This window comes from Myotis yumanensis, unplaced genomic scaffold (genome assembly GCF_028538775.1).
Source record: "Myotis yumanensis isolate MYYU_CA2020_CCGP unplaced genomic scaffold, mMyoYum1.0.hap1 SCAF_2, whole genome shotgun sequence".
Taxonomy (NCBI): domain Eukaryota; kingdom Metazoa; phylum Chordata; class Mammalia; order Chiroptera; family Vespertilionidae; genus Myotis; species Myotis yumanensis.
Window position 1 is genome coordinate 188,530,030 of NW_027223753.1, and position 24,882 is coordinate 188,554,911.

The 24,882-nt window shown below is 41.8% G+C and overlaps 1 protein-coding gene and 1 non-coding gene across 6 annotated transcripts in view; both read left to right on the forward strand.

The window, feature by feature from the left end:
- GOLIM4 (golgi integral membrane protein 4) overlaps nucleotides 1-24,882 on the forward strand; it is a 75,442-nt gene that overhangs the window by 36,681 nt on the left and 13,879 nt on the right. For 2 of the 5 annotated variants that reach the window (XM_070406860.1, XM_070406858.1), the window contains exons 2-12: nucleotides 3,405-3,479; nucleotides 5,079-5,128; nucleotides 6,715-6,768; nucleotides 8,010-8,160; nucleotides 13,409-13,491; nucleotides 14,032-14,115; nucleotides 16,625-16,783; nucleotides 18,902-19,225; nucleotides 20,950-21,215; nucleotides 21,656-21,738; nucleotides 23,821-23,930. In XM_070406860.1, the coding sequence (XP_070262961.1) occupies nucleotides 3,405-3,479; nucleotides 5,079-5,128; nucleotides 6,715-6,768; nucleotides 8,010-8,160; nucleotides 13,409-13,491; nucleotides 14,032-14,115; nucleotides 16,625-16,783; nucleotides 18,902-19,225; nucleotides 20,950-21,215; nucleotides 21,656-21,738; nucleotides 23,821-23,930 (1,439 nt within the window). The remainder of the gene's footprint in view (nucleotides 1-3,404; nucleotides 3,480-5,078; nucleotides 5,129-6,714; nucleotides 6,769-8,009; nucleotides 8,161-13,408; nucleotides 13,492-14,031; nucleotides 14,116-16,624; nucleotides 16,784-18,901; nucleotides 19,226-20,949; nucleotides 21,216-21,655; nucleotides 21,739-23,820; nucleotides 23,931-24,882) is intronic. The other 3 variants (XM_070406859.1, XM_070406862.1, XM_070406861.1) reach the window with 3 other exon arrangements.
- On the forward strand, nucleotides 9,835-9,967 carry LOC139004668 (small nucleolar RNA SNORA31). Its single transcript, XR_011470518.1, has one exon. It is a non-coding gene; the product is annotated as a small nucleolar RNA SNORA31 (small nucleolar RNA).

Sequence of the window (24,882 nt, forward strand, 5' to 3'; positions counted from 1 at the left end):
AAATCATACCCATGAGTTTTCTGCTTCCCAAGACAAAGATAATGATGACTGAGTCCCATACAGCACTGAGTTTGCAATAGTGAGCTTACAGTAATCGCTGCTGTATATTAAACAAAGAAGAATTTCACAGGATTGAAATTTATGAATGCAGCTTCCCCCCTCTGTCCTTCCTCTTCCATGATATTTACTATGGAGAGTCAGAGGTGGCTGGGGATGGGTGGTGAGCATTCCCCTCATATATATGTTCTTGACTCTACTGCAGGTTTGCTTTGTTTTGTTTTTTAATTATGGGTGTTTCTAAGCTGAAGTTGTTAGCCCCTAACAGACCTGACATCCTCAGCAGCCCCTGGACCCAGGAACCCCGGCTGCCCCTTCAGTTCCATTGGAGCAAGGTCTTGACTACTTTGCCAGTTTCTTTCTCTGAAAGGAGTGCACATGCTTGCTGAAATCGTCCGTAATAAGCCCAATTAGTGCACCAAAATTCCCTTTTCACTGGCCCGTTAGGTTCTTGTGACCTTCTACCCAGAAGGAACTTTGGCCAGGGGACTGGAGTTGAGGGGGTGTTTTCCTTCTAGCTGCGGAGCTTAGGTATTCCTGTGGCACCCCATTCTTGCCTCTGTCATGTTATATCATGACAGCGTCTGTTTCCCTGTAAGTTTCCCCGACCTGACGGAAATGCTCCAAGACTACGAGCCTGCAGTTCAGGGCTTGGCTTTGGTTGTTGTTATAAAACAGCACTGATCTTCGTTTCTCCCTGCTTCATCCCAAACATCATACAAGAGGTACTGTTGGTATCAATCCAAGGAAACCCTTGTTAGTAGGATTCTAGAAATTGATGAGAGATTTATATACAGATATGTCTGAACAAACTCGATTTCTCAACAATGGACTTGCAGCCAAGCATTTTGGAGTTCAACTACCTTTAGTCTAATTTCATACCTCTGTGCCTTTCTCCCTGTGATGTGTTCCAGAAGTGCCTTTGACCTGGGCTGCTTTATGTTTCTCATCACTCTCAAAGCAGCCAAGAGATCACCTCCTTTAAGAAGCCTCCCCTCACTCTTCACCCCTCTCCCATCCAGAGCTCATCCCTGTCTTTCTCTGGGTTGAAATGTACTTTTATTATGCCACATGTATTTAGCTCTAATTATTTACAAATTACCTAACCCATTTCCCATGTTAGACTGAGCATCTTGGGGCCAAGGCCCAGGTCTATTCATTTTGCATTTCTACTGATAATGTGGTTCCAGGTACATAGTAGGGGCTGAGTAAATGCCTTTATAATAGCACTGGGGTGGTGTGGTGAATAGAATAGGAACTCGGATGGAGAAAAGGATTGGTGCAGGGTTATTGTAATGACCAGAGGAAGGCTGAGGGTGAGGAGAAAGATGAGATTGGGGCAGGCATGCTATCAGAGATGACACCATACCAGTTTGGGTGGTGTGAACAGAGATGTTAGCAGAGGTGTGAGTAGAAGTAGGGGCTGTGGTAGTTGTAGATGGACCCCTGGGAACCGAAGGTTTATATGAGATGACAAGACGGGATGTGTGGTATGGGGAGAAGGTGGAAGACCCAGGAGTGGATGGCCATGTTGGAGGTTGGACAGCAGTAGCTGGTAACTGGCAGCTGTGACAACGGGGAAAGGGTGGGAAGAGAGACAGGAAATTCCTTCAGTGGTAAGAGATTGTAGCAGGTGTGTGTGTGTGTGGGGGGGGGGGGGGGGCGTTGCTGTGACCCTGGCAACTTTGGAAGGCCAGTTGTGTTGGACAGGTGTGTACGCTGTTCATGGTCGGTCAGCGACTAATGATTACATTTTATCTTAGGTAGTTGTGGGAAGCTAGCTAGGCACTGGTAAAAGAACCAACTGTTAGGCTTGGCTTAGCCTGCCAGGGAATGAGGTCATATGTGACCGTAATGCTGAGCAAACAGGAATCAAATGGCACATCCGGAATTTCATTTGTCCTCTCCTTTCCCGCCATTGCCTGTTCAAACCACTCTGTGGGGTTGCACTTTAGTCCCCAGATGAAATCTCTGCCTGACTTAGTTTCTTCTTAGCTTCTCTCAGATTGAAAAAAAAAATCTTTCTTGTGTTATAATTGTGTAGTGTAATAAGTATTGCTACATCAGTAATTACATTACAGTCTATAAATGTATCAAAGTAACACTGCTGTGTACCTAAAACGTAACCAGTGTGACGCATCGCATTTATTCAATAAAAATAAACCTTCAAGCACTTTTATCCATAGACACAGTCCAGGCTTAGTAAGTATCTGGTCTAGTCCAGTGTGACACCATATGTCCTTCATGCAGAGGTAAACCTCTCCCTCTCTAGCAGCTCTTTTTTGCTGGAGTGGGAAGCCTGTATCGGGGAAAAGAGTCCTGAGAGACATCTTCTCCCTGGTTGTCCTCTAACACGTCTGCTCTTCCTCTCCTACTCACCAGGCAAACCCTGGTGTCGGCAGGGATGAGAGTGCAGGAAGGTCACAGCATGACATCGCTCGGCCATTCGTTTCTTCTGGCCAAGGCAGCTGTAAGCCTGGCTTGTTCTTTTGTGGGCAGTTCTGTAGATTCTTTGGACTGTCCTTCCCTCCTTCATTTCTGCGCCTCTTTCACCTTTGTTTTCCCTGATGTGGGGACGTACACCTTCCTTCTCATTCCAGGGGTGTGCTGCTGAGGTTTTCTCACCTGCTCACAGCAACCTTAACTCAAATTCAGATCATGTTGGTTTGGCAGTGCTTATGGATATGTAGGTAGAAACACCCTATAGCAGTGGTTCTCAACCTGTGGGTCGCGACCCCTTTGGCTGTCGAACGACCCTTTCACAGGGGTCGCCTAAGACCATGCTGCATATCAGATATTTACATTACAATTCATAACAGTAGCAACATTACAGTTATGAAGTAGCAACGAAAATACTTTTATGGTTGAGTCATAACATGAGGAACTGTATTTAAAGGGCCAGAAGGTTGAGAACCACTGCCCTATAGGGTTTAGGAAATACTCAAATGCTTAAGAGAGAGGCAGGGTTAGAAGTACACATGTGGGGTGAATGCTATGCAGATGGTGGTTGAAGACATGAGAGTGGACATGGTTGCCCAGGAAGAGACATGGAACCTCACAGAGATGCTCATTTTAGAAGCAGGAGAAGGAAAAGGAGCTGGCAAAGGTGGCCACATCCTCTTCCGGAGTACTGGTTCTATAAAGGGGCACACTGTACAGGGGTCAGCCCAGAATTGTGTTGATTATTGTGTCTATTTTTTACCCCAAATGTGGAAATTATACATACATACATTTTTATTTTCATGGTGAAAAGACTTTAAACTGTTTCCTGCTATCTTAAAAAATGATATTAATTTTACTTTAGAATTCTTTCTTTGAAAATAAAATTTAACTCTTTTTTCCCCCAGTTGTGTATGAACACAGATCAAGATTAGAAAAATCCTTGCAAAAGGAAAGACTTGAACATAAGAAAGCAAAGGAAGGTAAGTAATGAAGCATCATGTATTTGCTTTACTATTTTTTTGCTAAGAAATTTATTATTAACTCAAAGTCAGTTTTATAGGTAGACAGAGATGTCAAGCAATTTGCTGTGCCTTGTGCATTAAAATAATTTCTGCTCAAGACTGGGTTTAGAATCTTTCAGTGTGTGCCACCTTGAGGTTATATATACCATTTCAGAAATAAACAGCTTTCCATTTGAATATTAAACACATATGTTACTAATACCTGGTACTTTTATCTACAAACATCCAGAAAGTAACAGTATGCATTGTTCAGAACAGCGGTTCTCAACCTGTGGGCCACGACCCCTTTGGGGGTCGAATGACCCTTTCACAGGGGTCGCCTAAGACCATTGGAAAACACATATATAATTATATATTGTTTTTGTGATTCATCACTATGCTTTAATTATATTCAATTTGTAACAATGAAAATACATCCTGCATATCAGATATTTACATTACGATTCATAACAGTAGCAAAATTACAGTTATGAGTAGCAATGAAAATAATTTTATGGTTGGGGGTCACCACAACATGAGGAACTGTTTTAAAGGGTCCCGGCATTAGGAAGGTTGAGAACCACTGGTCCGGAATATGACAAATTTTATATATACATATGCACACACACACATGTGTGTATATATCTACACACACACACACACACACACACACACACATATATACACACACAAATTTATAACGTAATAAATTGATCACATTGTATAACATCTTTTAAGTTATGAACCTGTTTTTATCTTGTGAAGGCTTTTATTGGACAGCTAATCGGTTTATTTAGAAAAAAATAACATTTAGCACAGATATTAGGTAAATGCTATGATTTTTATCAGAATTTTGGTATAAAGCATAGGCTTTATACAGCTTGTGATTTAAAGTTACCTGCATTTTATGTTTATTCACGTTTTGTGATAAATCTTGAGATTGAAATTCGATGTTCTGTATAATTAACTGGGTGGGTAGAAGGAGGGAGAACACCGGAGGGCAGTATTGATTAGGATGTTTTGCTGACCCTTGGATTAAATTAAGCCTGTGCGAAGAATAGGAGTTTAACAGCATTCAGATGATTTGATCGGATTTGGATTTTTCTTGTCTTCAAATGCAGAGTGATTTTACAGGGCCATCTAGTGGATAATATGCTTTAGGAGCATGAAGGATGGTATTCTCTTCAGGGCCTGAGTGATTTCAGTGCCATCTAGTGGGGAGCAATAAATCATCCCTGTCTTTAGGTGTGCTGCTTGTGTTTTTCCACTTTAATTTAAAGGCTGGTTAATCACAGAGTGTGCATTCTAAATGTACTTTTAATCAGTTGGTTGTAATGTAGATATTGTTGGTGCAAGATTTACGGCTTTAAGGTAAAGAGGAAAAATATATAATAGTTTTTCAACTTTTTCTAAAGTATGGAGAGGTAAAAGAAAGTATATATAACTCACCAAGTAGATTGTTTTAAACCTGGAACTTTTTTTGGAAATCTGAGTAAAGTTTGCCTTTATTCTTTTAGATGTTTAAAATTTCACAAAGAATGAACTTACTCTCTATTTCTTCCATTTTGTATTTTCTAGATTTTCTTGTTTATAAGTTAGAAGCACAAGAAACACTAAATAAAGGAAGGGTAAGTTGTATTTTTCGTTTTTATTTCATGAAATTTAGGAGAGGAAATTCTTGCAAAAGCTTTTTCTCTGTTTATCATTAGTATTGTAGGGCTGAAATATATTTTTTTTTTTTTTGGCCACCAAACATATTTAAGAGGGAGACTTTAAAAATTGTTCTTTTAAAACCTATCTTTGCTTATCGCAGTGAATAGCTTAATCTTCAGTAATAAAAAACATTATTTTTTATTCATTTATTTGTTCATTTGTTTAGAATCTTTCTTTCCTATAGAATGTAATATTTATTTTGGTTTGCGTTTGCACAGACATTACTGTGTAATGTCTGACACAGTACTGGGGGGCTCCTGCGTACCCACGTGCTCTTCACTCTCAAAGCCAGACAGATCACCACCTCCGAGAAGTCCTCCCTCGCCTCTCCCGTCCAGAGCTCATCCAAACACATTTGTCGAATGCATGCATGAATGAAAATGACATTGGCCTTAGAAAGTTTTCAAGTCCAAATTAACTGGAGAAAAACTAGTCTTTCTCTTACTCTAAAAAAAAAAAAAGTAAGCATTAGTTGAGTAAAACATTCATGTTTTGAGGTCTTAAAACTGAGAAGAGTCAGTTCGTTGGGTAGCTGGGAGGCTACTACTTGCTTTAAAAGCTCTGACCCAAACTGTGTGCATTCTGTTGTGCATTTTATAATGTAATTTCACTGTAACTTAAAATAAAGTAGTGAAGTAATGAAATAAAATGAGAAAGCAAAAATGCAGTTCATTTTAGAAGCTGTAAAAACTATGAACTGGGAAATGATTGAACGCGTCCTTGTGCTGGCCGTGCAGTAAGCCAGGAGTGTGGCGTGTGAGGTACGACACAGCGCGGGAGAGAAAACCCTCAGGTGTCTTGCGTACTGGCTGGTCATGGCTCCCAGGACGGTGGACCTGTGTGAGACCCGCCTGTGAAGGTGTCTCACAGGGATCCAGTGATCTGTTCCTGGAACATGGACCCACCTTAGGCTTAGGCTCAAGTTTCAGCCCTGGCTCTGCCCCTGAAGGAAATGTTGGCCTTGGTCTGCTCCTTAGCTTTTCTAATTCTCACTCTGTGCAATGGAGTCTCACTGGAATGTAGCAGAGGATGTAGAACTTCTTGCCCACGGAATCTCAGGGAAGGAAAGCAGCCTTTCTCTCCCCTCCGTGAGCCAAACTAAGCTTGTGAGACCTGGTCCTTGTTGGTTCAGCCCCACCTGCCCTTGGAGCCCCGGCACAATGCATGATTATCTGTCTCAGGACAAGCTCCTCCGTACACCTGGGCCTCAGCTCTTCCGAATGAGAGAGTGGAAGTCTTCTCCAAGCTGCTATTTTATGATTCCATGGGAATTTCCTCTTTGTCAAGACTAAAATCTAGCAAACTTATCGAGTGTTAAAACGTTATTTCTGCTATTATATAAGGAGATGGCCTCAGAGACATCCTGGTTCAAGTGTAAATTCATTTTAGCTTACACAAGCGAAATAAATGAAATTCTTTCATTAAGACTTTTAAGCTGTGTTTAGTAAAAGAGCCAGATTTTTAAAATCTTTGTGTTAACTATTTTCTTTCCAATTTACAGCAAGATTCCAATAGTAGATACAGTGCGTTGAATGTGCAGCATCAGATGTTGAAAGTGAGTAATTTAATGTTGTTCTTCAGGAATGAGGGAAAGGATTAAGTAACTTAAATGATTAAGGACAGTTACAGAAAGTTGATTTCTATTATAATATGGTATATTAAAGTTGTATTTGGCTCAAAATGATATGTAAGTATAATGCCCCATCATATTTTTACCATTTTACAAAGAACATATTTAATTTATTATACATTTTCTTATAAATCAGACTCTCTGGTCAACTACTATTTTTGTTTTTCTCTTTATTCTTTAAGGATTTTTGTTTATTTAATTTTTATGGTGGTTTCTCTTAGATATTTTCTTTATTTAGACACACTGCGGGCAGTAAACTATTCAAATGCTTCCTTTGTGCCACTAATACTTAAAAAGTCCTTTTACAGACCACTTTGAGAGAGAGAGAGAGATAGAGAGAGAGAAACATCGATTGGCTGCCACCCATATGTACCCGGACCAGGGATTGAACCGCAAACTAGGTATGTGTCCTAACTGGGAGTTGAACCCACAGCCTTTTTGGTGTATGGGACTTTGCTCCAACAACTGAGCCACCCAGCCAGGGCAGCAGGGCAAGTACTTTTTATTGAAATCAGAATCTTTTCTATTATCAAGAAAGCAGTACCTGAATTACAGCAGATAACCTTTCACATGAAGCATGTGGAGACTGTAGAATTTATCTAGATTGTCATTATAGCATAGTATTATAATCAGGAGTAAGATAAATAAGAATAATTCAGTATACAATCAATTAATACTTCCCCAAAAGGGAAGAATCTTTTTTTCTCCCTTCTTTAAACTGGCTTACCAGGAAGGCTGAAAATCAAAGAAGGGAAATAAAAAAATAGTTTTAGGAAAACAACAGATTGAAAGAGGAAGTCTAGACTATTCACAGAGGGTTAGTTTTTCCATTAGCTTTACCTTGCTTCCAGAGTAATTTGAGTGCCTGGGAATTTCCCCAGATCCCTCCCTTTTCCATCTCTCCTGCTAACTTTTAACTTCTTATTGTTTCCATTGATGTTAAAAATTAGGAAGAATATTATTTTTGGCCATGATCCTAAACTCGTTATTTGAAATGTAAGGGAAACGGAGGTGAGCTGCACAAATTAAAAGCAACCTGAGGAACATGAAACCTCCTTCTTCATTTGTTCTCACTTTCTTGCAAGAGAAAGACTACGTTGTTGGGAAATAGACTCTGACTATAATTTAGATAATCTACATTTTTATTCAAAGTCTCATTTTTGCAGAGTCAGCACGAGGAGCTAAAGAAACAGCACAGCGACTTGGAAGAGGAACACCGCAAGCAGGGAGAAGACTTCAGTAGGACGTTTAATGACCATAAGCAGAAATACCTGCAGCTGCAGCAGGAGAAAGAGCAGGAACTTTCTAAGCTGAAAGGTATTTGGGAATCTGCTTCCAGTGGTTCTCAACCTTCTGGCCCTTTAAATACAGTTCCTCATGTTGTGACCCATCCATAAAATTATTTTCGTTGCTACTTCATAACTGTAATGTTGCTACTGTTATGAATCGTAATGTAAATATCTGATATGCAGGATGGTCTTAGGCGACCCCTGTGAAAGGGTCGTTCCACCGCCAAAGGGGTCGCGACCTACAGGTTGAGAACCGCTGGCTTAGCCCGTTCATATGGAAATAAGTGCTCATAGTAATGTTTCAATAGAACAACAGACTTTTGATTTATTTGTTGTTTGCATGGTGGTTGGTTTAGCTGTATTATAAGGTCCTTTCCTAGTCACTTCTTTATAACATTCCACATTTATCCTTATCTCTTTGGTTTGTTTAGGGAAGCAGAGAATAGTTAGTGTTTTTCAGTGGGCACACTGGCCAGGTTGGGTAAGACAGTTCTTGCCTGTATGTGTTGAGGGTATGTGTTGCAAGACTTGGCATCTCTGACCTCAGCCCACAAGCTGCCATCTATCCGTGCTCCCCAGGCCTTGCGATGATCAAAAATTGTGATGGTGAAGCATTTCTTAAAATCTTCAAGGGGATGAAAGACTTCTGAGTGGTGGCTCATAGTGGCTTGCCATAGCTCAGGCCCTTAGAGTCCGCCTGCCCTGGTGAGTCTTCAGTCACTAGCTGTGTGACCACGGGCCAGTTGTGAAATCACCACCAGCTTCATTGTCCTCATCTGTAAAACTGGGATGTTCATACACAGTATCAGCCTCGTAGGGTTGATGTGAGGGTTAAATAACTTATGAAAAGCACCTAGAACAGCTGTTGGTCTGTGGTAAGCCTTCAGTACATATAATTGCCATCAACATCAACGTCAGGTATTTTCATAGTAATATGGAACAAAATGTGTCACTTCTCAAAGTGATTGTGAGTTTTGGAAATGAGAAGTAGCACATTCTACAATTCCTATTCAGTGATTAATAAATATTAAATAATATTAAATTTAAATAAACTATTTAAATAAGTTCAAAGTGTGAAAAATGGTTTAAAAAATACATGGTGTCTCCAAAAACAGTGGTGAAATCTGAGTAAGGTCTATAGTCTAGTTAATTGTACTTGTGCCAAACAACTTCCTGGTGTTTGGAGTAGTACACTGCATTTATATACAGGGTGATCATTGAGAGAAGGTGGGTGATGGATACCTTGGACCTCTCTGTGTTTTTTTAAAAATATTTTTTATTTATTTCAGAGAGGAAGGGAGAGGGAAAGAGAGAGATAGAAACATCAGTGATCAGTGAGAATCATTGATTGGCTGACTCCTGCATGCCCCACACTGGGGATCAAACCTACAACCCAGGCATGTGCCCTGGTTCATAGGTCAATGCTCAACCACTGAGCTAAGCTGGCCGGGCAAACCTCTCTGTGTTTTGTGTTTTTTTTATGCAACGTTTTGTCTGTAAGTATTTCAAAATAATAAGTTTCAACAAAAAGGCTCATAGGAGGAATTAAGTAGCCACTGAGGCAAATTACAAAGGGTTAAGGTGGTCTTGATAGTTGGGCTGGGTGTCAGCAGATAATTCCCTCGAGGTGTAGACATGTAGGAGCTTTGGCTTGTTGGTGATGTGGCTGGTGGTGAGGGGTCATTAAGATAACAAAACAGCAATGCATCTATTTGACAGACCTGGAGCAGTTACTGTCTGTTGCTACGGTTACAGTGCAGATGCAAGAAAAAAGGGTCCTCGCGCTTTCTGTCTGTCTGATTGTGGCAGCCAAGATTGAATGGGGGAATACAAAATAATAATGATGATAATAATAATCGATATATGTAAAAGGCTAATATGTAAAGTGTCCCCACGGGAGTTCAACCGGGAGACTGGGAGTTCTATCACTCGCTATAACATGCGCTGACGACCAGGGGGCGGTGCGGAACGAAGGAAGGCCCCGGCTGGCAGCTGGCAGCAGGGGGAGGGAGGCCCCAACCGGGAGCTGGAAGGCCCCGATCAGCCCTGATCACCGGCCAGGCCTAGGGACCCTACCCATGCACAAATTTTATGCACCGGGCCTCTAGTAATAATAATAATAACCAAACGAAGGAAGAAAGACTGAATACAGAAGCCCTCACAGAAATAGTGTAAAGCAAGCATGTCAAACTCAAAGGCTAACGGCCAAATAAACGAGGTTTAAGTTGATGTGGGCCACAAAACACAAAAGATTCAATTTTCATAGAAACATAGGTTTATTTTGATTGAGACATGCTGAATACAAAGGGCTGAAATAAATAATTGTTAACATAAAATAATAGAACATTTTAATAACAAATAATATTTTTTCTTGAACTTGAACTTACCAGACACTGAATAACTGCACAAATTAATAAGCGTAATGCAAATATTCGCTGCTGGTATTAGTGGAGAGAAATGGTGCGCCTGAGTGTAAGGCGCATAAGGGAAATGAATGCAACACGATTATAGTAATCAGTCATTAGCAAACGTTGTAGTTTGTTATTAATAATTATATATAACAAGATATTGTAAAATTTAAGTTATGAAATTTTTATTAAAACATGTCTTACATACCATTATATTGGTTGGGCCACAAAAATATTTGTTGTGGGCTGCATGGTTGGACTTCCTGTCAGAAAGCACTTGCCCCGCCCTGGGAAGCCACACCTTTCAGTGTTGAGGGAAGAGACTTTGGCATAGTGGATACACTGAGCTAAGCTGAGTAAATATATTAAATTACACTGATAATAAATAAGTAGATTCTTTTTTTTTTTTTTTTAAATATATTTTATTGATTTTTTACAGAGAGGTAAGGAGAGGGATAGAGAGTCAGAAACATCGATGAGAGAGAAACATCGATCAGCTGCCTCCTGCACACTCCCCACTGGGGATGTGCTCGCAACCCAGGTACATGCCCTTGACCGGAATCGAACCTGGGACCCTTCAGTCCGCAGGCCGACGCTCTATCCACTGAGCCAAACCAGCTAGGGCAATAAGTAGATTCTTTAAGGAAAAAGAAATAAAATTTCATAGGTGCCTGACCTGTTCTTGGCACACTTGACATAACTAGTTCATATAATTTTAGCAGTATCCCTAAAGGGCAGGTTTTCTTATGTCTACTCTGTATTTACCTCTTTCTTTGAAACAAAATCCATGTGTAGTACAGTTTTAACAAATTATATATAGAAGTAAGAAATAAGAACCATGGAAAATAGACGGGCACGTATGTGAGTTCTGCATACTAAGATAATTGGAGCCTGAACTTCCTGGCATCTAGGACAATAGGGGAAATATGGAAAGTTATAGAGGCTCTTGTTATTAGAAAGAGAGAATATCCTGATACCTTGGGGGTGGGGAGCAACAGAGACAAAGTGAGAGAGAGAGAGAGAGAGAGAGAGAGAGAGAGAGAGAACAAACACTCTGCTACCAATTAACTTTTGGGAAAAATTTCTCAAAGAGACCTTAACCAACAGAGTGTGAGAACACCCTGATGACACTTTTGTAAGTAATTTTCACACCAGCAGTTTTGTTTGATTATGATCTTTGATAAAGCCTGGGATAGTAAGTTAAAGGGATAGACGCAGCTCAGTAGTGGCAAACGAAGGTGTGTTGTCAAGTGGTCTTTGTAGTCTAGAGGAGAGAATTTGGAATTCCTGGGGAGATGAGCTGATAGCATATAAGCTTAGATAATTATTCTTTTCATTTGCATCAGCATAATAGCTGTCACTCAACAGATGTTTACCATGTACGGGAACCAAGGTGAGACTCTTCATGCAGTTATCTTATTTAATTCTCATAACAACCTGTGAGGCAGGCGTCATGTTGAGCCTAATTTAACAAATGAAGAAGTTGAGGCTGGCTAATACAGCAGAAGCATGGGCGCCCCTGCCATTGAGTTTATAGTCTGTAAGTGCTTTAAAATCTAGCAAAGTGTGGGTACTTCAAATGTGTGTGTTCCTATGTGTGTAGACTGAAGTCCCATCCAGCCAGGGACACGTTTATGGTCCCCTTGGATCACCAGTGGTGCTGTTTTGAACTTCGAGAAAATCCATTATTCCATGTAGATGGACAAACCAATCCCTGGACACATTTCCCACCTTGTTGTCAATCTCTTCCCTAAACCCGTCACAAATCCAATGCCCAGGAGACAGCAGGGACTTCTAATGAATGAAGATGGACAGAAAAGGTGTAGAGTGCTGGTGACTGGGACTTTCCTTCAGCGCCACGTGCCACATGGGAGAGTCAGGGTTGGTCTGCAGGGGGGTGGCTGCCACTGAGGGGCAGTTTGCTCAGCATAGTCCAGTTGGCGTCTGCTGTCCCAGTGTCTCCTCTTGGAACATGAATCATATGGTCAGCCTGCCACTGCCCAGCTTTCGCTGAGCATTGCACGTGAGAATTGGCCTAGTGTTGCCGGAGTCTTGATTTTGAAAATAGTGACAACTATTCAGATGTGGGAGATATATAAGCCAACATTGCAGGGGCAAAAAAATAATAGTCATTGTGGCTGCCAATTTATAACATCTAATGTCCAGATACAGGATGTGAGAGAATTGCCAAAGAGGTAAGAGCAGTAGGTCTAGAGTCTGTAAGTTGCTAAGGCTGTATCCTGAATATTAGGGCATAAGATTGGGGATGTTTTAGGACTTCACTATGATTGCTATTGTCTCACCCTGGAAAAACTTCCCTAGAACAGAGAATTTGGATCAGACAAGTACTCAGTGGTAAGAGAACAAAAATGTGTTTAGAATTTTCAACAAGTAAGTGAGATTTATCTCTGTCTCTTATTTCTTGAGTTGCCTTTATGTTGAAATACCTTTTGGGGCGTTAGAAATGATTTATGCTCTGAGAAATAGGGTTTGTGCTTTTTGATAACTGTGTCCAAATTTCTAAAGAGACTCACGTCTTAGACCACCCCTGCCCATCACATTTTATTCCTAAGAGCTTGCTTATTAACAGAAATATTTCATTTTTAACTCCCGAGTAATCAAAAATTCGTTACTTCTACAGTGTATAACCTGTTTACACGTATTTAAACTACTGAACCAGATTGTATTGGGATATCCAACTGAATCCATGCCCTAACAGTATAATTTCTGTTGACTTGGAATATTATATTGTTAAAGTTCAAAATAAATCTTAAAACAAGTTATGTGAAGCTTTAGATATAAAAATATTAGAATCAAAAGCCTAAAAATTCTCAGGCTTTATGCATGATTTTTCTTTTTCTAAAATAGAGACCGTGTACAATTTGAGAGAAGAGAATAGACAACTAAGGAAAGCGCACCAAGACATACATACACAGCTTCAAGATGTCAAGGTAAACATCTAACCCTGCGTTTGACAGTTTAGTGTCTGCCTGATTTACTTGTGGAATGATTTAAAAGTCATTCCATGATTGACCTGCTTTACAAATCCACACTGTTTAATTAGGGCTTTGCATAAACTGGAGTGTGCCCAATACTTTTACCACTTCTGCTTCGTAAGCTAAAAAGAGAGGGTCTGAAAATCCGAACATTTTCATCAGTACTGAAATGATTCTTTTGCTAGATGGTTGCATTTTAATCCGCTTTTTTTTATCAACAAAGGTTTATTAATATTGAAAGATTTGTTCCTTCAGTTTTGATTTCCTTGTAAATGATTATGATATTTGGGTAGCACATTCTTGATTTTGGAATACTGCCTTAATCATAGTCGTCTCCTTACAGTGATTTTGAAACTTAACAAATGCTGCGACAACAAACAAAGAAATAAACAAATAGGCAAGCAAGCAATGTTTGGGTGGTCATCCCACCGTCAGCCAAAAAAGAATTTGCCTTAGAATGTTAAAACTCAACATGTAAAATTCTTTTTTGTGTAGCAACAGCATAAGAATTTACTCACCGAGCATGAACATCTTGTAGTGACTTTGGAAGACCACAAGAGTGCGCTAGCGGCTGCACAGGTTAGAAGAGTAGCAGCCTCTTTGGGTTCTTTTTTTCAAGTCTGCTTAACATTTCTGAATTCCTCTGTGCATGGAGTCTCCTAAAAGCTAGTCTTCAGCGAGTTCCTTAGGACCAAGCTATCCTAACCCTGAAGATCATGCATGCTTTCAAATTCAATCAAGAGAATATTAAATAAACCTTTGACTATTTTTTGCACTGATTTTGTAGCTCACATGACTGTTTCTACCCTGCATCAGCCCTTCCATTCTCACTGTTTAAATCATAGAAGTTATTCCGTACATGTGGTCTCTTGCCACTGTCTGACCTTGTTGATTCCTGCTTTAGAATTTATAGGATTTTGAGAATATGAGCTACCTAAATAAATTATTGTCAGACTATTTCATTCCTCCCTTCCTTGCTGCCAGCAGATGAGTCTACACACACTCCTTTTGGGACTGGGCTGATGTGTTGTTGGTGAAATGACAGAAATAAGAGATCTCATGTCAATAGAGAAGGAAAAACAAGAGTTGTAAGTTGCATTTGTTCAGAGCCTAGAGCAGTCCCCGGCACACGGCAGACCCTCTCAGATGTTACTGAATGAACAAATAGACAAGCACTGGTGTTGGACAGCTTATTTTTTTTAAAAATATATTGTATTGATTTTTTACAGAGAGGAAGGGAGAGAGATAGAGAGTTAGAAACATCGATGAGAGAGAAACATCGACCAGCTGCCTCCTGCACATCTCCCACTGGAGATGTGCCCGCAACCCAGGTACATGCCCTTGACCGGAATCGAACCTGGGACCTTTCAGTCCGCAGGCCGACGCTCTATCCACTGAGCCAAACCGGTTTCGGCTGGACAGCTTATAAAGGCAATGCCATACGGAGCGGTTCACTAGCAGAAGTGAAGAATGGGTTTGGCTGCTCAGTCATTATGGCTTTTCAATCATGAGGTCTTCACTTTTCTTTTCCTGGGAGAATTAAGAGGAAAGGGCAAAGGAAAACCAACCCTCTCCACTTACTAGGAGACCATATATTATTTTTTCCCTTTATAAAATTATTACAAGTATAGTATGGTGTGTCCTGGAGCCTGCACTTTTAACCTGACCCTCCCATGAGCCCTAATGCACATTAATGTTTGAGAACCACAGCATTAGTGCCATCAAAAATTATATATTTAGGAGGAAGAGAAAGAAGAAAGGCTAGAATGAAGGTTTGTGTAGTCCTTCATATTTACCTTAAAATATTAAAAGTATCTCTATGTGGATGTCACTTGTTTTGTTCTTTGACCTTCAAAGTTGGTTGGCAAGGGTTGTGATAGATTTCTGGGCTGAGGGCCCCTGTTAGCCGAATGGCACACCTTTGTACGAATGACAAAGAAGCACTCCGGTGAGACAGACTTAGGAGGCAGACTTCTTCACCTCATTTTTATTTTATTTGTATTTTCCCCATCACCATTTGCCCCTCTGTGCTCCCCCCGCCTTTGTGTGAATTAGAGAGAGGCAGAAAGGCGCCTCCTCCCTGGGGTGGGAAGCACCACGCGGATGCTTTGGCAACAGAAGCGCCAGCGGGTTCTCATCTCCAGCGCCCACTCTGCTGTGCACCCTGAGCGAGTCGGCCCCGTCGGGGAGGCTTGTTCAGAAAAAGATGTCTGTGTTTTGTGTGTCTGCACGTGTGTGTTTGGACACACAGCCTTTCTGTTTTAGGGTAACAGTGTTGGTGCATAGGATGAGCTAAGTATAAATAGTGTCTATTCGTTTTCTTAGTTAAGATGTGATTTTTTTTTTCTGCCGTTTTAGCTCCTTCCATTAAAAATAATTGTGCACGTATATACCTCACCACATATACACACAAATATATCTAAAAGGTTATAGTCTTTTTTATATCAGCATTAGTGCGTTTATCAGTTTATTTAAAAGAAAAATACATTCAGAATTGAGGAATAAAAATCTAGCCTCACTTCATATTTGTGCTGTTTCTTTCCAAAGACCGCAGAGCACAATACACAATACTGGAAGTGTTTTGGAGAGTATGGGACCCTATTTGAGCAAAAAGAGGGTGGCCTGAGTGATTTTATATATATATGTACTAGTATATTCAGTTACTTATCTTAAACTTATTCCTTTCCACTGAAAAATGTTACTTGGAAAATATATCTGCACCTGTGTTTATAATTATGTGAATTTTTAATAGATTTTTAGATACTATAAAACTGCATATGTGTCTTCTAATAATGATATTTATACTAGGAAATTATTTATAAAAATTCTGACTGTTTAATGTTGCATGGGAAACTAACATCTATCTTTGATATTTTTTTCTCTGTTCCCTGTAACTCTAATTCTAATTTGCATGTGCTTTAAAAAGGTTAAGCATGTACAAATAAGAATAGCTAATGCATGGAAACAACCTTCATATTTTTTCCAACTTGTATTTAGGTATATTTTTGTCGAGTCTTCCAGTGAACCCTAATGCCCATCCGCGAGTGATATCTTTTTGCTCTCTTCCAATTGTGCAATTGCTATGCAGACTCAAGTTGCAGAATATAAACAGCTGAAGGATACTCTGAATAGGATTCCCAGCTTTCGAAGAGCAGAACCGGCAGAGCAGCCAAGTGTTACTCAGGTGGCACATTCCCCACAAGGCGACACCACAGCACAGGAGAATCCAGCCCGGGAGCCACAGGAGGTAAGGGGCTGGTAACCCGAGGTCAGGCCCCTGTCCCCGTCAAGCTGTCACCAGGTAAACTGTGCTTCCTGCACAGCAGTGGTTCTCAGATCACAGTGATGTCAGAGTCCCCTGCAGGGCTGTTAATACACTGGTGGCTGGGCACAGGCCAGGGTTCAGATTCAGGTAATTGAGAGTGAGGCCTGAGGATTTGCATTTTTTCTCCTCCTCCTCCTCCTCCTCCTCCTCCTTCCCCCCTCCTCCTTCTCTTGCTCATCATTTCAGAAAGGAAGAGAAAGGGACAGAAAGATAGAAACGTCAATGATGACAGAGAATCATTGATTGGCTGCCTCCTGCATGCACCACACTGGGGATCTAGCCCACAACCCGGGCACGTGCCCTGACCAGGAATCGAACCATGACCTCCTGGTTCATAGGTCAATGCTCAACCACTGAGCCACACTGAGGAATTGCTGGGCTGGGAGCAAACTTTGAGAACAACTGCAGTGCTTTCTGGGAAAGACATAGTGGCTCTGCTTTTCTTCATGTGGGTTTATTTGTTTGAAAGGAGCTGCCATGGCCCGAGAATTTAAGGTTTCTTATTTTTGGAAATGACCAAGGATATGAGTGCTAGTGTCAGGATCGGCTTTTTTGTCTTCTGGTTCTTCATGAAAACTAAGCCTTGCTTAAAACGATCTTCCAAGTAGTGGCACCCTAATCATTAAATCTTACAAGTTGACTTTGCAGTCACAGGTGTGACGAGAAGGGACAGGGTGGTGCTCTTTCTCCGGACACAGCTGCTAACAGTGAGTGTTTAAGAAGGCTCGCCCGCATTCCCGTCTTAGAGGAGTAATTGAGTGATGGGTCTGCGGTCCCTGTGTCCTCCTGGACCCTTGTTCTCTGTCTGTGTCTCAGGTTCCTACTCATTTATGAAAACACGACCAGATCCCTGGCCTGGGAATTGGATTTATTCTCGACCTTAATTTGGCTCAAAGTCTATCAGATGTATCTTTAACGACTCACAGCTTCCGTGTTCCCACCTGTGGATTGAAGATAGCTGTTTTCTGCTCGAACCTTTCTCACAGGGACAGTGTGGAGATAGATGACTAAGCGTTTGAGAGCACTTAGTGTTCTTGAGAGAAATAAAACTAGGGCAGTCGTACATCACCCTTGTCAGATGGGTTGGTAAAATGTACATCTCCAAAGGTTGTCCTCCGATGTCCAAGAAAGGACTTTTCTCCCAGGTTTGTCTGTTTATTTACTTATACAACCCAGTTTTCCACTTATATTCCTGCTACTTTATGACGAGGCCTTCACATTTATTTCAGTTATGGGAGAGCAATCTCACCAAAGAAGTTATTTTTTTCTGGTAAAGAAAGAGGTGGGGAGAGGAGTGACAGATGCTCCTATTGATGTTATATCATCTCCATTTCGCCCTCTGCTCTAAGTAATGAAGATCATATAGAAATTTCTGAAACTTGCAGGGAAAACAGATGTAAATAAATTACTTTTAGAAGAGGGGTACTATTTAGGCTTGTTGTTTTTCAGAGTTTTCTGTATTAACAGGGCAAAATGCAAAAGCCTTCCTCTGGTTTACAAAGAGACACCGCTTAATACATTAAAAAGGTTATATTGTTTCTGGTGTAATGGGCACTGTTTTTAGCTAGCATGGATGCCCATGAGTCAAGGCATGCTCTTTTTCTATTAGCTAATAAATAAACCCAGCTCATCCTCTATTTGATCTTATCCTTTTCTTTTCAAATCCTTCCTTAAGACAAAATGTACATGGGAGAGAAGTATGTCAACGTTTCATCCCTTGAAGTTTTCCCCCCCCCGCCCCCCGTTTTATTTTAAGTGAAAACGGAGGCTAGGTTGCTGCTGAGATGTGGTCACTTACAGAGTGTACTTTCAGGTTATCTGCTCTGTTCTTCCCCAGATGAAATTTGCTTCTGGTCTATTTTATAGGTGAGCTTATGCAGTGAGGAGAGTTCACTGCAGCCATACTTTTGAGTCAGGACTGTGTATGTCTAGACTCCAGGATTGTGCCCATGTTGTAACCCCATAGACATGGTTATAAAGAAATAATGTCACTCCTTTCGAAAGAGAAGAGTGTCATTTCCAGGCTTGTGCTTGGCCTAGGTGTCTCGAAACAGCGATGCGTGGCAGAATCATGGAGCCGTGGCTGGAAGAACAGAGGAAACAAAACATGATCCTCCCTCTCAGAAGGAGGCTGAACTTCAGGCAGCAGAGCTCCACCAGCCACAGGCGGAAGCCAGGGAGCCCGAGGGGCACCAGGTGGAAGAGGAACAGAGAAAGGCCCTGGAGGAGGAGGCGATGGAGCAGGTGGGGCAGGCGGAACGTCTGGAGGAGGAACACGACCCATCCCCAGAGGAGCAGGACCGGGAGTGGAAGGAACAGCGGGAACAGAGAGAAGATGGCAGGGAAGGGCACGCTCACGCAGAGGTAGGAGCGCCTCCACTGCAGGTGGGCTCCCATTGGGTTTCCCTGCCTGGGATGGGGGCGTGGCTTTGATTTTTAAAGAAAAAAGCTTCCATGTATGGCAGTCTCTAAAATAAAAATGTGACTTGACTCAGTGTTACATGCATATACTTAACTTATCCTTCGTAATGTTAAAGCAAAGCTACTTACACACCCAAGAAAACTCTTTGGAGAGAAGAGATAGAGCTGCTGGTCTGTGTCTGTGCTGTGTGTCCACAGTACAGGAAACGTGTGCTCATGTCCCTTTTACAGAGCCTCAGAGATGAGCACCTGCCTGGGCACCTTCCCAGTATGTGCTCAAGTCCTGTGCTCATCTTGATTTGCTATGATCAAAGGTCTCTTCTCCCTGCTCATGTACTCCCAGGTGTATGCTGGCTTTAGCCCATTCACTTTAAGTCAGTGGTTCTCAACCTTGGCTGCACATTAGAATCACCTGGGAATCTTTTTGAAGTCCTGATTTCTGGGCCTCATCCTCCGGAAATTCTGTTTCTTTGTCATGGGGTGGGGCCACAACCTTAGTAACAAAGAAACAGAATTTCTGGAGGATGAGGCCCTGAAATCAGGATTTTAAAAAGATTCCCAGGTGATTCTTATGTGCAGCCAAGGTTGAGAACCACTGCCGTAAGTGATCAAAACGCTAATCACTTAAAGATACTCCACTAGGTGAGCATCTTTAACCTCTGCTCAGACTCCCCCTACTGAGCACTCCCCTCTGCCTTAAGTGAGATTTAGACACATCATTCATTATTTTTATAAATAGCACTTTAAAAGAACCTTAAAGCAACACTGGATGCAGCTAGGTCCCTTTCTTCCGCTGTCTCAGCTGATCCTCAACAATAGGCTACCTGGTCTTAGCATAGAGACCGGCCACCTTTTATTTATAACTGAACCAGTGCTTGGCCTTGAACTTTCTAAGACTTCAGGCTGCTGGAGACATTGGGCTGAGTAGGTGTGCCAGCCTCTGTGGCCGGGCTCTGATAATGTTGCCAACTTAGCCGCAAGAAGCCTCCCCCAGTTTTGTGTCCTTTGTGGCTTGCTTCCAAAGCAATTCTGCTCTGGGTATTGTCTCCTTGGGGATGAAGGAGAGAGGGGGAGCTCTCAGTGGGAGTGGGGCTTAAGGATTCCTGCCTCACTTGTTCCTTTGATCAGAAGGTACTGTCTTCTCACCCATTCTTTGTTTCTTGGAATAAAATTGGTTCTCTGCTTTTGCACCCTAATCTGAAATTTCACTTATTTTTGCTGCTGGTAAGCCTGCGAGTGGTATAGACATGGCTAGAGTTAATTAGCATCCCTAGGTCTTTAGCCTCAAGCTCACAAACTGCCCCAATTAGTGTGAGGTCGCCAAGTTTCCGCTTATAGCAGAGCCTTTGAACATAAGTTTAATTAAGGTTCAACACTGATTTCTCCTCGTTGTCCTCTCCCATTTGAGAGGGAGCACGTTGAAAATTGGCCTTAATGTCAGTAAGTTGGGCGGAGCAGTGACTCAGAAGCCAAGGGTGACTCACAGGGAGTTGGGAAATAGGAGTCCTGGCGCTGAGTGACCTTGGATGTCATGTGTCGTCACTGTTCACCAGACAGAGAGGTATTAATGCACCAACCCGGGCTCCCGAGTTTGTCATGAGAAACAAAGGAAGGGAGAATTCAGAGGACCTGACTGCTTTTGCTCAACTCCAACTCGTTTTCCCCAGGTGCGTCCTTCAGCAGAGCCCGTTACCAAATTCCGATCTCCGTATGAGGAGCAGCTGGAACAGCAGAGACTGGCCATGAGGCGCGCAGAGGAGGCCCAGCGGCTGAGACAGCACCAGGAGGCCCTGCACCAGCAGAGACTGCAGGGACACCTGCTGAGGCAGCAGCAGCAGCAGCAGCAGCAGCAGCAGCTTCTGGCACAAGAGATGGCCCGGCAGAGGCAGGCCCGGCATGAGGAGGGGCGGCCACAGCACCCCGAGCAGCTACGGTAGCCTTCTGATGAGTGTGGATAAGCCCTCCTCTGGTTTTCAGAAGCAGATTAAAAACAGCTTCGTGCATTTGTTATCCGTGCACTTGAAGGGCTTCTATTGCTCCTGTAGCTGAGGCAGAATTAAATTCCAAATATTGAATTTTAAAAATAACCAACATTTTTTTTTTCTGCTTTAAAATGACAGTTTAGGTCTCAGAATAATGTGGCAGGTTTTGTGCCGGATTTATTTTATCATTTGAAAGGTAGTTTATTGTTTTTAAGGTGTCCTTTGAAAGTATACCTGGCAACCTAATTGCATAAGCCTTTTAAAGAAATTTGTATGGCTTTTTTAAAAAGTTGAAAAATTAGTTTATTACTGTCCTTACAGATAAATGACTTACGTCAAACTGTGCTACTTAATTTGTGTTGCTGAGTTCATAATGTTTGTGCCCTTGCAGGCAGCAAGCTCATTATGATGCTATGGATAATGATATTGTTCAGGGACCAGAGGACCAGGGCATCCAAGAAGAAGAAGGAGGTGGTAAGACTTCTTACATGATGAATGTTTTAATAAAAGGGCTTGGTAATATATATCAACTCAGAGTTCTATGCATCTCTGAGTACATGCAAAGGAGACCTGTGTTCTGTGTATCTTTTTATTACTCCTTCCTGTATTTTTCGTAATCCTTCCTGAGTTTTTCTTTAACCTCCTGAATAGTGCACATTCGTAGCCAAAATTGCCCAAGGTAACGCTTCCTCTGCAACATTGCAGCATAGGAAATAAATAGTAGTCCGAGCTTTTGCATACTAAACCGTTATTTCTGACACATTATCATAAGACCAGGATGCTCTGGAAAACGTCATTTTCTCCTTACCTTGGAGGCTTTTGGATCATGGCCTGAAAAGTTTTCAAAAATTAAGTCAATAGTAGTTTTCCTTTATAGTGTGCCCCTAGTATGTAATTTATCCAATATTGCTCTCCCCGACAATAGAACTGGAAAGTAACGGCCTCTCTGAAAACACTAGCACTTAGATATGTGTCCTTTCTAAAGTCTAAAGGAAGGTGATTACCCAGGCTCCCTCTATAGCCTATTCTCATAGTTTATAGCCCTTATACTTAGGGAATTTTTTTCCTTCTGTCAGCACTTTAAGCTTTTTTTTTTGTTCTATTATCAGTAAGGCTAGAGAATGGTTTGTTCACTTCTTTATTTAATGAGTCCTTGGGTGCACTTGACACCTGATGGTAAGTTATCCTGCATCTTTATTTCCTATAGGTCAAATGCTCTCCGTATACTTAACCTTTCCTCTTATAGCTTACTTAAAAAGTTATTTGTGCCCTAGCTGGTTTGGCTCAGTGGACAGAGCATCAGCCTGCGGACTGAAGGATCCTGGGTTCGATTCCAGTCAAGGGCACATGCCTGGGTTGCAGGCTCAATCCCCAGTAGAGGGTGTGCAGGAGGCAGCTGGTCAAAGATTCTCACTCATCATTGATGTTCCTCTCTCTCTCCCCCTCTCCCTTCCTCTCTGAAATCATTCAAAATAAATAAATAAATAAAAAAGTTATTAGTTCTCGTTATGCTCTTATCTAAATTCTCTTTATCAAAATACCTTCTTCAAAAAGCAGCAAGTACATGTCTGTGTAAGCATAATGTGGACGTATCTGTGTTATGGCGTGGTGTCAGAAAGCACAGGATGGGCAGTGTTTGTTTTTTCGTTCCACACATGGTTTGTGTTTTCCTTTACTCCCTGAAACAGTGTCAATTTCTACTTTTGGTACCTTGACATTTCCCCTGATATTAACCAAAATTAGTTGGTAATTTTAGCAATGTCTAGTTGGGCTTTCTTTGACAGAGTTTTGATTATTGTGTGGTTTTTTTTTCAAAATGGAATGGGGATGGGGGTGAGAAATTGCAGTTTCTGTTATACACATTTGTTTCAGAGACTTAGAATGGTGCCACTCACCCACATGATCTGCTTAGACCAGGGGTGGGCAAACTTTTTGACTCGAGGGCCACAATGGGTTCTTAAACTGGACCGGAGGGCCGGAACAAAAGCATGGATGGAGTGTTTGTGTGAACTAATATAAATTCAAAGTAAACATCATTACATAAAAGGGTACGGTCTTTTTTTTTTTTAGTTTTATTCATTTCAAATGGGCCGGATCCGGCCCGTGGGCCGTAGTTTGCCCACGGCTGGCTTAGACACACAGTCTGGGAAAAGGACATGGCGTTATCAGAAAAGCTGGGAAGTACGTCTTACTTTGTTTCTTTTTTAAAAAAATATATTTTTATTGATTTCAGAGAGGAAGGGAGAGAGGGAAAGAGATAGAAACACCAGTGATGAGAGAGAATCATTGATGGGCTGCCTCCTACATGCCCCACATTGGGGATCGAACCCATAACCTGGGCATGTGCCCTCACCGGGAATCGAACCATCATAGGTTTATAGGTTCAACCATTGAGCCAGGCCAATGAGAAGTACCCCTTACTTTGAATTAAACTCACAGGAGGAAGAGATTGGGTGAAGTGGTCTCTGGAAAAGCCTCCTGGTGGCTTTTGTTTATTGAAAGGAAAGCATCCTGTCTGATTCGTCTTGGCTCATGTTAGTTCCTTTGATTTGCTAGCCTATGAGAGAGACAACCAGCACCAAGATGAGGCAGAGGAAGACCCAGAGAATGGCCACAAGCCTCGAGGACAAGGGCTCCAGGAAGCGGACCCAGACTCTGAGGCAGACGTAAGTGTCCTCTCTTCTGGGCATGACACTTGGAAACTCATAGGCAGAAAAGGAGCTGGCAGGTTTGCCGCACACCCGGCCTTTGGCTCCAGATACACCTGTTATTCCATCAGCACAGGAGGAAGGTGGCTTGCATCATAGGATGTGAGCAGAGTTGTTAACTGTACACCATGGAGGGTGTGTGTGTGATGACAATGGGTTCAAGTTTGCTCTGGGAAAATACCAAAGGATTCTTTCCCTGATGAATAAATGAAAATTAAAAAATAAAATAAAAGCAAAATTGAAAGGCACTGAAAGATGTAGTAATCTTGAAGGATGGGAAAGAAAAGTCAAGTGTGGGAGTTGGAGAGGGAACCAGAGAAAGGAAATGAACTATCATTGAGATTGATGAGCAATCTACTAGGGTGGTATGTATGTCAGTGACCATTTTCATAAAATCATGGATAAGAATGTGTGATTTGAGAAGTGAAAACATTGCTCAAGTACCGTGGTGCTGTATTGCATTTACCAAAAGAGGACCAAGACTCCCAGTTCAGGTTGTTGTCTGAGGCCTTGGCCTTGCCTGTGGGTATAGAGAACAAATGCTGGAGGGGCGTGTTCTTGTGCTTATGTGTAGGTGTTTTTTACAACTTACTGCAGCCTTCCTGTCCTCTTTTGCTAGTAAACCAACCACCATGTTTATAAAATTTAGCCTGTGCTGTCCCATGGGCCCTGTTTATATTGACCCTGTGGATTAAAAAAAGGCTCCCCGTGCTTCCTTGATTATTGTCGAGAAAGTCGGCCTCCTGCTGGCTGCCTGAAGCCACCGTGATGGAAACGGCTTTCCCACTCGACTTGCATGGAGAGATGGCACAACACATTTGCCTGCCAGCCCTGGAATTAGCATTTTGAAAGAATGCCCCAGGAAACCCTAGTCCTGAAATATTTTCAGGAAAGAGCAGAGCTGGATTGA